The 15170-nt window shown below is 43.6% G+C and overlaps 1 protein-coding gene across 1 annotated transcript in view; it reads right to left on the bottom strand.

Moving 5' to 3' along the window:
• Window positions 1-8622: 8622 nt before the first annotated feature.
• Window positions 8623-15170, bottom strand: part of LOC136622577 (saxiphilin-like) — a 59709-nt gene continuing 53161 nt past the window's right edge. Inside the window, exons 19-21 of the mRNA XM_066598107.1 lie at window positions 13156-13340; window positions 9783-9981; window positions 8623-8756 (exon numbers count right to left, since the gene is read on the bottom strand). Coding sequence (XP_066454204.1) covers window positions 8722-8756; window positions 9783-9981; window positions 13156-13340 — 419 coding nt within the window. The 3' untranslated portion in view covers window positions 8623-8721. The remainder of the gene's footprint in view (window positions 8757-9782; window positions 9982-13155; window positions 13341-15170) is intronic.

Below are 15170 nucleotides of genomic sequence, written 5' to 3' on the forward strand. Positions count from 1 at the left end.
ACAACCCTATACGGCAGCATCTCAAGGCTGATAAATTTGGCTATGTGGACGGTTAACGATTGAGCGTGCGGGTGCGTGGCGGCGTACTTGCGCTTGCGCTCCAACACTTGCGCTAGCGACGGCTTTGACTGTGCGGTGCGAGACATTGGTGGATGGGGCCGAGGACAGCGGAGGTGAGGGTGTGGGTGCAGGCCATGAGACGGTCGTGCCTGTGCCCTGAGAGGGGGGTTGGATCTCAGTGGCAGGTTGGGGCACAGGCGGAGAGGCAGCGGTGCAAACCGGAGGCGGTGAACGGCCTTCGTCCCACCTTGTGGGGTGCTTGGCCATCATATGTCTGCGCATGCTGGTGGTGGTCAGGCTGTTGGTGGTGGCTCCCCGGCTAATCTTGGCGCGACAAAGGTTGCACACCACTGTTCGTCGGTCGTCAGGCGTCTCGGTGAAAAACTGCCAGACCTTAGAGCACCTCGGCCTCTGCAGGGTGGCATGGCGCGAGGGGGCGCTTTGGGAAACACTTGGTGGATTATTCGGTCTGGCCCTGCCTCTACCCCTGGTTACCGCACTGCCTCTTGCAACCTGCCCTGCTGCTGCCCGTGCCTCCCCCTCTGAAGACCTGTCCTGTGTAGGCGTTGCACACCAGGTGGGGTCAGTCACCTCATCGTCCTGCTGCTCTTCCTCCGAATCCTCTGTGGGCTGCTCCCTCGGACTCACTGCCCTTACTACTACCTCACTGCAAGACAACTGTGTCTCATCGTCATCGTCCTCCTCACCCACTGAAAGGTCTTGAGACAGTTGCCGGAAGTCCCCAGCCTCATCCCCCGGACCCCGGGAACTTTCCAATGGTTGTGCATCAGTGACGATAAACTCATCTGGTGGGAGAGGAACCACTGCTGCCCAATCTGAGCAGGGGCCCGAGAACAGTTCCTGGGAGTCTTCCCGCTCCTGAGCATGTGTCATTGTAGTGGAGTGAGGAGGCTGGGAGGAAGGAGGAGCAGCAGACAGAGGATTCGGATTTGCAGCAGTGGACGGCGCAGAACTGTGGCTGGACGATAGGTTGCTCGAAGCACTTTCTGCCATCCACGACAGGACCTGCTCACACTGCTCATTTTCTAATAAAGGTCTCCCGCGTGGACTCATTAATTGGGCGATGAATGTGGGGACGCCAGAAACGTGCCTCTCTCCTAATCGCGCAGCAGTCGGCTGCGACACACCTGGATCAGGAGCTCGGCCTGTGCCCACACCCTCACTTGGCCCTCCGCGTCCTCGGCCGCGTTCACGTCCTCTAGGCCTACCCCTACCCCTCAGCATGCTGTATTACCAGTGATTTGATTTCCCAGGCAGGAAAGAAATTGGCGCAAGGCTGCACTCAACCATAGCTGGTTGCGTCTGATTTTTTTACGTTCTCCACGCAGCACACACGTACCCAGAGCCCTTAGGACTGACACAGGCAGGGCAAATATACTTTCTTCCCTTTTGTTTAAAAGGATAGGCCCACTGCGTCTATTCACTGAATAATAATTTTAATAACTGTGTTGCGGCCCTGCAAAACTGTCACAGAACTTTACTGTTGCAGAGTTACTAACTGTGGCAGAGCAGGTATTTCCCAGGCAGGAAAGAAATTGGCGCAAGGCTGCACTCAACCGTAGCTGGTTGCGTCTGATTTTTTTACGTTCTCTACGCAGCACACACGTACCCAGAGCCCTTAGGACTGACACAGGCAGGGCAAATATACTTTCTTCCCTTTTGTTTAAAAGGATAGGCCCACTGCGTCTATTCACTGAATAATAATTTTAATAACTGTGTTGCGGCCCTGCAAAACTGTCACAGAACTTTACTGTTGCAGAGTTACTAACTGTGGCAGAGCAGGTATTTCCCAGGCAGGAAAGAAATTGGCGCAAGGCTGCACTCAACCGTAGCTGGCTGCGTCTGATTTTTTTACGTTCTCCACGCAGCACACACGTACCCAGAGCCCTTAGGACTGACACAGGCAGGCCAAATAGAATTTTTTCCCTGCTTTTTACAAGGAACACCCACACTGCGTGTATTCAATGAATAATGTATGTCTTCTGGCCCTGCCTACACAATTCTATCCCTGTAGTATTAATGCCGGGTGCAATGGTCTGCACAGCCGGTTTTGAGAAAGAAAAAAAATGCAACACTGCTAACAGCAGCCTGGACAGTACTGCACACGGATAGATGTGGCCCTAGAAAGGACCGTTGGGGTTCTTGAAGCCTACACTAACTCCTAACACTCTCCCTGCCTAACCCCCACTTCTGTCCCTATTGCAGGGCGCAATGCTCTGCAGATCCAATTTTGGAAAAAAAAATAAAAAATACTGTGCTAACACAGTACTGCACACTAGTAGATGTGGCCCTAAGAAGGGTCGTTGGGGTTCTTGAAGCCTACACTAACTCCTAACGCTCTCCCTACAGCAGCTCCAGCACGATAGTACTTTCCCTCAGCTAAGTCACAAGGCATGTGTGGCGAGCCGCGGGAGGGGCCGATTTTTATACTCGGGTGACATCTGATCTTTCCAGCCACTCACAGCAGGGGGGTGGTATAGGGCTTGAACGTCACAGGGGGAAGTTGTAATGCCTTCCCTGTCTTTCAATTGGCCAGAAAAGCGCGCTAACGTCTCAGAGAGGAAACTGAAAGTAACCGAAACACCGCGTGGTACTCGTTACGAGTAACGAGCATCCCGAACACCCTAATATTCGCACGAATATCAAGCTCGGACGAGTACGTTTGCTCATCTCTATTAATATTGTTTTAAACCACAACTGACAGAGGGTTTTTACCCCAATGTTCTGTGTGGATCCAGTAAAACCCGTCTACAGAACCCAGAAACCATAGGTGTAAAAGCGCAAGCAGCACAAAGAAAATAGAGAGAGGACGAGAACCAATACCTACAACAAGTACAACAATTAATGCTTCTATGACTAAATCTCTTTCAGACAGGTAAAAATCATTTTCACATTCATTACCATATATCTTCTGAGGTAAATACCACTTATTAGTGACTATATGCATCCATGTAACACCCAACAGGGATTTGGACTGCGTGACAAGGGATGTCAATATATAAACTGTTCTTTATATAGTAAGATGTACATGATGATATAGTGCCACGAACTTGGCAAAGAACCCACGGACAATTCACAGTCTGTCTACTGACAGTTGCGGTACAGATACACAAATAGCAATTAATTTAAAAGCTCAGAACAATCTAGCTATAGGAAACCCAAACTTCTGGTTCCTACAGATTCTATACGCCAGCCATGGTGTAAGCAACAACATCAGACACAGTATTCCAACAAATCCTTCAAAACAATATGTATCCACCCACTTCAATAACGTAGCACAAGGATGTGTAGCATTCATACTGTCTGATCACATGTGCAGAGAACATTAACACAGCAAAGAATGCAGAGCAGCAAACAGGATAGGGTGAGAAATACTTAATTAACAGTTAACACAGAGGAATAAACAATACTAGTGACATAGACACAAGACAAACATCAAGAATGCAACAAAAAGTAATTTTACCTGATGGAAGCAAGTTGATGCTTTTCTGCTTTTCTAGTCTACACTAATGCTGTAAGACCTCCAGTCCAGCAGAGGAAAGATTAGGAGACAAAAAAAAGTCTCTTACCCAAGTCAGCTCTCGTCCAGTGGAATGTGAGGGTCCTCCGTCATATGTTCAGTGGGAAAACTATAAAACAGCAATAGATAATCTCGCTGGAGCCTCCAATTGTTAAAGAAATCCCCAAAATAGGTAAAATTGGAATAAGAGTTGTATACCACCACATCCTTTAGAATAAACCAGATAACACAGTTTGTTCTGATCTTACAAAAGGTATCAGCTCTGGAGATGAGCTGCGCCATCAACATTGCCTGATACTTGCTCCATGGAATAATAAAGTATTGATTTTTTGCAATTAACAACTATTCGCACCAGTTTATGCTGCCACACTCATTTATACCAATGATTCAATGATATTGTGTAATCAGAAAAAATGTCAACATATAACAAATAATATGACCTGCATCCGTACCATAGTAAGCGCCAGTCCCAGTCCCATTATACATTTAAAGTTACCAAGTTATAATGGCTTTTTCGCTCATGGCTTAATATGTCCTGCCTCCAGCATCTCATGGGAATTATATGTTGTTGTATTCAATGTGTGCCTATTTTATCTAAACTATGGACGAGTTGCGTTCCTCAAAAAATGGGAATGAAATAAATCCTTTAAAAAGGATCTACCCTGAATAACATTCAAAATTGTAATGTGTTGTGATGTATATTCCTTGTCCTGGATATCACCTCACAGTAGGGAGGGAAAATATATGAAACAGGAAAAGGCTGCAGGCAACAGCATATTTCCTTGCGCAAAAAAATCTCATGGCTAAGGTGACAGCTAGGGTTTCCTGTAGAAGCTAGGGAAAGACCCCAGAATGTTATATAGGCAGCAATAGACTATCCAGGAGAATGAAAATACTCACAAAAAGGAGGGAATTGTGGGAGATGATGGAGATGTTTACCATTTTCTATGTGTATTATCTGTTATTTAGCTGTGTAGATTTAAAATGGAGGACACTACTTGTGTTTCAGTCTTTAAACCTCCTTGGGTAAGGGACCATCCCTCATACGAAATGATAGAGCAATGTATTGTTTAATTAAACAAGTTAAACTGGTCTTTTAAATTCACATGGAATCAACAGAGAAGCTTCAAAGGAGCAGAACACACAAAGACTGGAAATAGAGTAATTGAATTAGCAGACCCCAGAGTAAACAGGACAAGCAGGAAAAAGACCAAGAGAGAAGATTCAAATCTGTTGTTAATTGTGCCAGGTGGCAAAATCTCTACTGAGCAGGTCTGATAATCTCTTTCCCTTTTCTGATTACATCATATACACTCCCCATGAGAATGACCTATCAGCACATCAAATGATGTAATGTATCTGCATGTCCCACCTTCTTTTTTAATTACTGTATAAACCTTTTTCCGCCATAATAAAGGCAGATGTCCTGTCGTGCACCCACTATACTGGCGTGTCTTTCATTGGCTTCTCTGAGCTCGAATTAATTCTATCTAATATGGCACCCACAGTATATTGAACAGCGCATTTATGCTAACACCAGATTATGCTCAGGTGAGTATAATTAACCCTTTTCATGACCAAGGTTCATTGATGCTCCTGTGTCCAGATCACATTCTGCAGTTCTGGTATTCTCACTTTCAAAAAAGTTGCTATCGTTTGACCCTTATAACTTTTTTTATTTTTTCGGCCACGGATCTGTGTGAGGGTTTGTTTCTTCTGGGGTGACCTGTAGCTTGGATTGGTACCATTTTGGGAAACATGACTTTTTGATTGCTTTTAATTTAAGTTCTTCGATGTGACGGAGTGACCAAAAAAGTGCATTTCTACCATTAAGTATTTGATCATTTCTACAGTATACGGCAATATTATGGTATTGTATTATACCATTTCATAACAGAATTCCTATTAAAAATTTGCCACAGCCAGAGGCTGTTCATGACACCTAAATGGCACTCCTGCAATTTTATCATAGTATATCCATTGAGAACATTTAAATCCCAAACTATCTGAACATTTAAATGCCAAATTATTTAAATGCTGCTATAAAAACTGACAATGGCATTAAAGGGGTTAAGAGCCCTGATCCTTGATCCATTTATCTCCAATTTTAAGGGCCCTTCACACAGTGTTTTTTGTATGCTGTAGTTTTCCATCTTCTGGTTCCATCTGTAGCACCAAAAGCTATATTCAGATGGAACCCATGACAGAAGTATTGACTTTTACTAGTTAAACATAAACTATTATGGTCTCCATTTAACAAGGTTTCCATTCTATTATTTCTGGTGAATAGATTAGCACTCAGGTCATCCTTTTTTGACTTTACTATTCAATCACACACTAATGTGAAACATAGAAAAATTCGCTTTACACATAGTATCTACATTATTCTGTTAGGGTGTGCTGCTGGAGTCTGTGGTGCTACATGGTTCCCAGCGATACCACTCCACAGGTGTGGTTGATTTAGCTTGCTGGGTTTGGATCGCTCCAGCCAGTCAATCACCAAGGTTTGCTGCTAATATATACCAGCTCCTCTGCTAGAGGCTGCTAGTCTTTCCCCTGTTTGTTCAGAATGTTAAGTGTAAATTGAATTTCTCTGTCACTGTCTATATGAAAGCAAGGAATTCAAGCTTAAAGGAGCTGTAGTTTTTATTGTTGTGCTCTGCTGCCTCGAGAGACTGGCTTGCAAAGGTGAATAGTGAATACCCATTCTTTCCCTTCTTGCACTTGGCTTAAAACTGCTCCCAATCCCTTCAGGTTCGCATCTGTTTAGAGATGGAAAGGCTTGCTGTAGTCAGGGTAGTTTCGGGAAGACAAATTCATGTTTCTTCTTCAAATTAATGGAATTGATCTCTTCCATTGCTCTTTTGGATGACTTCATATAAGTTTTTGTAGTGGCTCAGAAATCTAAGTGCAATTAGGTATAAAGGGCCTATAATAGCCTACAAATCCCAGGAAACTTCTGACCTTCTTTACAGTCTAAAATGTAGGCCAATTTTTGACTACAGCAGTTTTCTCTGGGTCTGGCATCATTCCTTTGGCACTTAGAATGTGTCCTAAGTAGCACAGTTGAGTTTGCAGTGGGTGGCATTTAGAAAGTTTAACTTTGAGGCCATATCAGATCAGAATCTGCAAGACTTCAGTCAGGTGTTGTAGGTGATAATCACATCATCCATGTATATCAAGACAGTCTCAAAGTTCTTGTGCCTTAGGCAGCGCTCCATCAGCCTTTGGAAGGTTCCAGGGTCAATACATAGCCCAAAAGGCATACAATTAAACTCAAAAAGGCCCAATGTACTGGTAATCGCTGTCTTCTCTTAGACTTCTAATGATATAGGAACCTGCCAGTACCCGATGGTTAAATCCAAGGTGAAGGAGTAAGCAACTGAACCTAAGGCGGTCAGGGATTACTCAATGTGTGGCAATGGCTAGGCATCTTAATGCATGATACAGTTGATCTTTCTATAGTGCACAGAAAATCAGATCTTTCTTTTTGCCAGAACAAGATGTGTGGCCTATGTGCTATGGCTTTCTCCAATTATTTCAGCTTCTTTCATCTTTTGGAGCATCTTTTTGACTGGCTGATACATGGCTGCTGGAATTGGTTGGCACCTCTCCTTGATAGGAGGGTAAGAGCAATTTGGGATGGTATGCTCTATGTCACAGACTCTCTCAAAGTCCATTGGATGCTTGCTGAAAGCTTAATTGAAGTCTTGGGCAACCTTCAGAACTCCCTCAATTTGTTTGTAAGGTGTAGTTACATCACCTACATGCATGTCAGACTCCCATGGGTTAGTAGAAGGTGTACTGTCGTCTTTCTACAGCTGTGTAGACTATGAGACTTCAACCATGGTAGGGTTCACTATGTCCTAGATAGTGATGAGAGATAGCTATGCTACAGAGTGGTACTTCTTCAGCTCTTGGCACTTTTCCTGCAGACAGTCACTGGACTCCTTGAGAAATTACCAGACACTACGGAAGGAGATTTCCCAAGTACTAAGACCGGTTAGAGATACAGGAAATATAGCCAAAATATCAACTACAGTACAATATATGCATATGGTGACACAGTCTCCCTTAGATGTTAATATTTCTCAGTAGTGTCAGTACTGGGTCACTACAGGTACTATGATGGTCATGGAGGCAATGCAACTGTCACAATAATGGTTGTACTGTAGGGGAGCACCTTTGCTGTCACTTCTGGCTGGTTAGTACTTCTGGCTAACCAGAACTAAGGTCAGTACCGTTATGGAGCATAATGGCTGTCACTGATATAGGGTCACTGTAGATGTCAATGTTATTGGAGCTGACAATAACATGTTTATAGTATGCATATTTGTATGTACCATATATATTATACAGTATTCTAATGTAGTGTGAAAAAATGCTGACATACAGTGATAAACAGGAGCAATATTCAGAGCTTACAAGCTACTACCTCACAATGTCTACATAATTAGTGCCATACAGTGAACATGTATTAGTGTCAGAACGCAAAGAAAGCAATGCTATACTGTATAGTGGCCAAATGATGACAGATAGCATACAATTCCTAATGCTTGAGATACGGTAAGCAACTGGGGAGGAAGTCTGAGAAATGAAGAGTGCGCATGGTAAGGATAGTAGTAGAGTTTGCCATATAACCTGAATATTGTTATATAAATTGGAGGACATTTATCAAAAAGTTGCAAATCTTTTATGCAAGCGGGTATGTGCGCAAAAATTTGCAAGTTTTTGGTGTCCTGAGTTGGCCTCACCCCCTTTTTTTTAAAGTGAATGGGGCTTTCACAAGGAGACATGGCCCCTGGGACCATCAGATTTATGCATAATTTATGCCAGAAACTGGCATTAATGATGCCAGAAATTTACGCCAGGTTGGACCTGGCATACATTTTTGAGAAGGTATCGGGAGGTGCCATGGAAATTATACTATCGGCATTGGAAGTGTTGGTCTTAGTAAATTTCCTCCCATTGTTTTTCCTTTTTGTTTTTCAAATGCTCTGAATAAAAAAAACACAAGTTCCGTAAAACTGTTTATTCGAATAACTGAAAATTGTAAGATGGAGGAATGAAAACAACAAGAATTGACATCTCGTTGACCAAGTTTCTATTCCCAAGTCTTCTCAGCAGTGATGGAATGAGCAAGCAGTAGTCAATGCTGTAGATACAAACAGAAGGCAAAAATGAGTAGTTCATATAAAACCTTAGTGAAACTCCATTTATTTCTTTAGTAGGATTGTTACAGACAACCTCCCATTATGCACCTTTACAAGACGGCTGATTGTTGGATTCCCACTGATCCTGATGAATCTCTTTGACTTGCATGGTCCCACTGTCCTTGCAATCTATCATAGATGTCTGATGAGTTGGAATACTATACTGAGTAGGCTATATGGAACATGCCCAGTGAGGGCGTTTAGCTGTTTCCATATATTTCACAATGCTACTATAGCATGTAGTCTATCACAGTATCCTTGGTTTATAGTTTATTAATCACCATTGGAGCAGTTAAACTTACCCACACAGGCGCAGGACTCAATCACACACCCAGAACCTAACATACATCACAAAATGATGTTTGGTCCCTCCTTCTTCCCTTTTTGCTGAGAGTGCAATTAGCAGACATTACACGTAGCAGTAGACGGCAATCATCCTAGGATACCATAACCAGGATACCATCCTTCCCCCTAGCTCATTTTCTTTATATCCCGACCGTATTTCCATTAACAGATTTTCAGTCTCACTACATATTTTGCATACTGTCCATCTTCTTTGAGAAGAACACCTCGTTAGAAGACCGCTTTGCAATGCAATATTGAGCGATTGTCTCAAATGGCTCACTTGGAGGTGTGTAAGCCTGTGACTTTCCAGTGTAACCCCTCAGCTAGTTGATTTTTTTTCTGTTAGATCCTGCTCTTTCAGGTCCAAATTGGACTTTGCTTGTTATAAATAAACAGTATATTACAGTATCTCCACATTTGGTACCTAAACGGGAGGCTCCCTTCAGGGACATTTATTACACAATTTACCTTCATGACCATGATGAAAAAATAAAAACTCTCAGAGACTTTCTGAACTTATCTTTAAATCATGAAAATTAAAAATATATTTTGTGAATATTAAAACAAATAATTCATCAAATGTTCAGTTTACTATGATGAAAATGTCAGAACAGAAAATGTACCTGATGGTGGGAAGCAGCGGCTCTCCTTGTACTCATTGTAGTTCTTCTTTCCAAAAAAGTCATACATAATGTGTATTTCTTTTACCCTGTCAAAGGCAATCAAGCATTGCGTGTGATCATTGAAGAGGATGTTTTGACCGTGACGTGAAGAAAAGATTTGGAATATATCCTTCTGAAATCCTTTCCGCCCATAGAGAGACTGGAAAAGAGAAAATATCGGGATTAGAAAGGAAGCAGCGTGCCGAAATGCATGCCTTAAAATCGGGCTCTACATGTCTTATTGAAATATGATTTATAATCCCAAGTATAATTTAAGTGGAGGTAATATGACAGAGATGCTGCCAGGCAGAAGTGAACATCTGACGGAGCAACAAGATTCCATTGGTCAGGGGTTTGAACCACTCAGCTGCTCTTACCAGCTGGCTCCCAAAACCAGCCAGAGCAGGGCAAGAGGTGAAGTCAAACAAATTTTGTGGGAAAGCTTTCAGCCAAGCGAGGTCAAAAAGACAGCTCAGTGCTAATTATTGACATCCCATGTATTTTGTATAGAGTTTCCATATTTTTGTCTACCCCCTGTAAATCTATATACTGCATTCCAGCATTTGTACTACACTTATGTCATAGAAATATGTTATTTACACTCACACGATGTGTAAATATCCAAAATATTAAAGCCACCTTATATTGTGCTGGTTCAGTATATTGTACCACAAAACAGCTCTGTCGAGGCACAGACTCCACAAGACCTCTGAAGATGTCCTGTGATATCTGGCACCAGGGAGCTAATCTATTAAGAGAGTGGTTTCATACACTGGTTCTAAAGGGAACCTGTCAGCACGTTTAAAACCCATTAAACTATGTTATGGGGCTCAAAGGTGAGGAAAAGGGAGCCGGGGAGCGCCTCTATGCAGAAGGCTATGTGTGCTCTGTCCCCCATTCATCTCTTTGACAGAGCATGCGCATACAGCCTTCTGAAAACGGTCACACTGTGTGCATTGATTTCTTGGGGGCATGGTGCTGGAACGGTGGACCCAATGAGTATGTGACACAGCTCCCTCTTCCACTCTCTTACAAATATACACACACGAATGTCAAGTTATCACAATGTATCTTATAAACAAACATACACAATACTTTTAGTTCATCACAATAGAGTAAAGCCTGTGAATTACAGATTATTGTGAAATGCAGCCAATAAATTGAGACCAACACTATTATGCCTTTATTAAGGTGAATATGGCAAGGTGGCCAAAAATTGCAGCACTGTAAAACAGCTGCGATCGAGACCCAAGACTAATTAGTGTTTTCTGATCCATTCACATGGTATTAATGCGTGAAAAATACGCTGCAGCCCAGAAATCCATCGGCCGAAATATTCGGAATAAAAAAATCACCTGACAAAAATTGTCAGCAATTTGAGATTCTGATGCTGCGTTTATTTTCATGTGCCCAAAAAAATCGCCCATGGGAATGAATACATTGGAATCCAATGCTTCACATGATCGCGATTTTCAGCCGATGTTTTATCGTGGCTAAATAGCCGCGTAAAAATGGTCGTGTGAGTAAGGACTTAAGGACACGGCCTATTTTGGCGTTAAGGACGTAACAATTTTTGGAGGATTTTCATCTCCACTTTTCAAAAGCCATAACTTTTTTATTTTTCCATCGAATGGCAACATGAGGGCTTTTTTTTTCACCGTAGTTTTCACCTGCAGCATTTTTGGTTATATATAATATATGGTCTGTGTATGATATGCTATCCATAGGCAATACATTGCGTATGGGCAGCATTTTCATATGCATCCCTGCTCTGAGCAGGGATTAAAAAATAAAAAATAAATAAAATCACACTGCGCAGGTTCTGACGCTGACGCTTTCTCTCTGTGCGCCACCTCTCTGTCCCTCTCTCTCCATGCACCGCCTCTCTGTCCCTCTCCATGTGCCGCCTCTCTGTCACTCTCTCTCCGTGCACCGCCTCTCTGGCCCTCTCTCTCTGTGCACCGCCTCTGTCCCTCTCTTTCTGTGGGCCGCCTCATTGTCCCTCTCTTTCCGTGCACCGCCTCGCTGTCCCCCTCTCTCTGTGCACTGCCTCTCTGTACCCTCTCTCTCCGTGCACTGCCTCTCTGTCCCTCTCTCTCCATGCGCCTCCTCTCTGTCTCTCTCTCCATGCGCCACCTCTCTGTCCCTTTCTCTCTGTGCACCGCCTCTGTCCTTCTCTTTCTGTGGGCCGCCTCATTGTCCCTCTCTTTCTGTGCACCGCCTCTCTGTCCCCCTCTCTCTGTGCACCGCCTCTCTGTCCCTCTCTCTCTCTCTGTGCGCTGCCTCTCTGTCCCTCTTTTTCCATGTACCGCCTCTGTCCCCTCTCTCTCCGTGCGCCACCTCTCTGCATATGTGTGTGTATGTTTCTCTCTCCTTCACTGGCGCTTCAGCCAGCAGTGACATTCATAGTCCCGCATAGTCTCGTGAGACTATGAACGTTGCTTAGTAATGCTTGAATCTCCATTACAGCGCTCACCGCTACACTTAGCATGGAAACTTTGACTTGGTCCGACGGGTCACTCAATGTACCCATCTCAAATTTTAGGATTTTATGGCGGTGATGAGGATCTAAGGAATCGAATGGCAACAAAATCATGGTCCTAAGGTGAGACAAAGTGTTCAAAGACTGGTGCAAGAAAAAACATGTAAGCTTATTTATATTAGATGTATGACATCACCTCAATGGAACAAAGCCTACCAATGTATGTGCTAACTGAATTGTATCACAAAATGAGCAGCCTGTTAATACACACACACACTACTTTAACATACGAACGTGATTTTGTAGTGTTTTGTGGCCCTGAAAATAACGGCCGGAATACAGGATGTAACAAAATCATTGATTTCAATGGTTTCGTTTGCACTAGCGGGATTCTCACACGATATTACTATGCGCAAAAAAATAGTCCTTGCCCTATCTTTCTCGCGCATAGTTTTTCTATGTCTCAGAAAAGATATAGCACGACCTATCAGCCTACTTTTTTTTTTTACTGCACACATTAGTGCAAAATTTAAATGGTAAGAAGAAAAAAAGCATTTTAACTCGTTCATGCGCAAATATGCTCTGCAGCAGGGAGCGTACTCGCGCATGTGCTCGTCTGTTTAAGCCCTAAAGTGCAATCTATACCAGGATGTAACTATAGGGGATGCTGGGGCAGCAGATGCACCCACGCCCTAGTACATGGTATGTAGGCGCTCTGATACACATTTTGCATATTTACATGTTGTTGTCACGTTGAGAGCACAACTAAAAATACACAACTTTTCCCGACTATGAAATACAATTGTGCTTATATTGGCTCAGCAACCTCTCAAGTCATATTCAGACACTTACTTGCTGATTCTGAATAATTCTTACAACATCACTGAGACGGTCCTCCCGGCAAACAACAGCTTTAATGGAGGCACCTCCAAGTCTGCACTTTTTGTGGTCACTGACAGGGGCACGGGATCCATCAGGACATAATAACTCAAAGTCTGATGATTTTAAATCTTTTGCCCAAAATGCAGGATTTTTACCTGTAGGACAAATAACAAAAGATGTAGTCCATTATCCTGTAATATATAGTGCAAATCCCATGTGCCCTACGGGGCCAGGCAGTGGCAGGAGGGATAATGTGGCGCTGGCCGCACAGCAACTGAGAAGGCCGAGGATGTCAGCAATAGCAGCAGAAGGGGGTGAGAAGATGTGTCCCTGGTTGCAGCCGGTGGCTATCATTTTTTTTTCTTATTTCACATTATGCTAAGCCACCTTGTTGAATACATAACTGGTAACTGAGGACATAAGAAGACCTGAAGAGGATCCATTAAGGTTATTAGTTGATTAGCAAACTGACAAGCTCTGCTGCATAGAACTTACATTTTTTTCTTGCATCTTACGCGTCATATTTACTACATAGTTAGCAAGCATAAGTTTGTGGCAGCTAGGGCTATATCCTCCTTAGTGATGACTTCTCCTGCTCCATTGTGGTAGCAGGAAAGCATAATGTTGGATCTGTCTTACAACAGAAACACATGGTGCTGGAAGGATCCCTTTGACTATAATGGAGACCATCAGGCTTCTGTGACGCCGTCCGCCGTTTTCTCATCGAAAATTGCACTATTTTGACCTGCATTTGGTGGATATGAACCGAGCCATGAATATAAAACATGTCTTTGGAAGTTCTTGTCTTTAAGCCAACAAGCTTCAATGCAAATTTTTACAAGACATGCTTTTAACCCCTTAATGATGCATCCTTTTTTTTTTCCTTTTTGTTTTTCTTCCCCACCGTCAAAAAAAAATCATAACTCTGTTATTTATCTATTGATGTAGCTGTCTGAGGGCTTGGTTTTTGAGGGGCAAAAAATTATGCACTGGGCTCCGATGGGTAACAACCTGGGAAAATTGATGACTAGAGATGAGCGAGCGTACTCGGCCACGCCTCTTTTTCGCCCGAGCGCCGCGATTTTCGAGTACTTCCATACTCGGGCAAAAAGATTCGGGGGCGCCGTGGGTGAGTGGGGGGTTGCAGCGGGGAGTGGGGGGGAGAGGGAGAGAGAGAGGGCTCCCCCCTGTTCCCCGGTGCTACCCCCCACTCCGCCACGCCTCCCCCCGCCTCCCGAATCTTTTCACCCGAGTACGGAAGTACTCGAAAATCGCGGTGCTCGATCAAGTAATTACTCGAAATGAGTAGGTTCGCTCATCTCTATTAATAACCCATCCAAATCTGACCAGAGTGTTGACTGTGATATGAAGACTTTGTAGGCTGGACTCCCGAGAAGAGCTTTTATCAGGATGTCATGCAAAGAAATAATGGACACAATCCCTTTTAGATGGAGAGCCATGACTGCCGCCAGCACCTTGGTAAAAACCCAGAGTGCATTAGCCAGACCAAATAGGAGGGCTGCAAACTGGTAACGCCTGGACCGAATGGAAAACTGCAGGAAACACTGATGCACCTGACAAATGGGGATGTGCAGATAGGCATCCTTGACGTCTGTGGACGAGAAGAATTTGCCCGGCTCCATGGATGTCACAACTGACCTTAAGGACTCCATTCAAAAATGCTAAACTCTTATGTAGCAATTTAGGGCTTTCAGATTCAGGACCAGCCTGAAACACACTGGAAGGAAAACCCTTGCAACACTGGGAAGATGGGACCCGCACTATGACATCTTGAGACAGAAGATTGTGAATGGAATGGGTCAAGGCTCTGGCTGCTAGAGGAGATTCTGGAACCCTTGAAGTTAAAAAATGTTTGTGGAAGTGGGCAACAAACTCAATTGCATAACCTGTGAAGACAACCTTTGACAGCAACATTTAAAAGGTTACCAGTATACACACTTATCACTGTTGTTGCTGGCGGGTGT

This window comes from Eleutherodactylus coqui, chromosome 1 (genome assembly GCF_035609145.1).
Source record: "Eleutherodactylus coqui strain aEleCoq1 chromosome 1, aEleCoq1.hap1, whole genome shotgun sequence".
In the NCBI taxonomy this organism is placed as follows: Eukaryota; Metazoa; Chordata; class Amphibia; order Anura; family Eleutherodactylidae; genus Eleutherodactylus; species Eleutherodactylus coqui.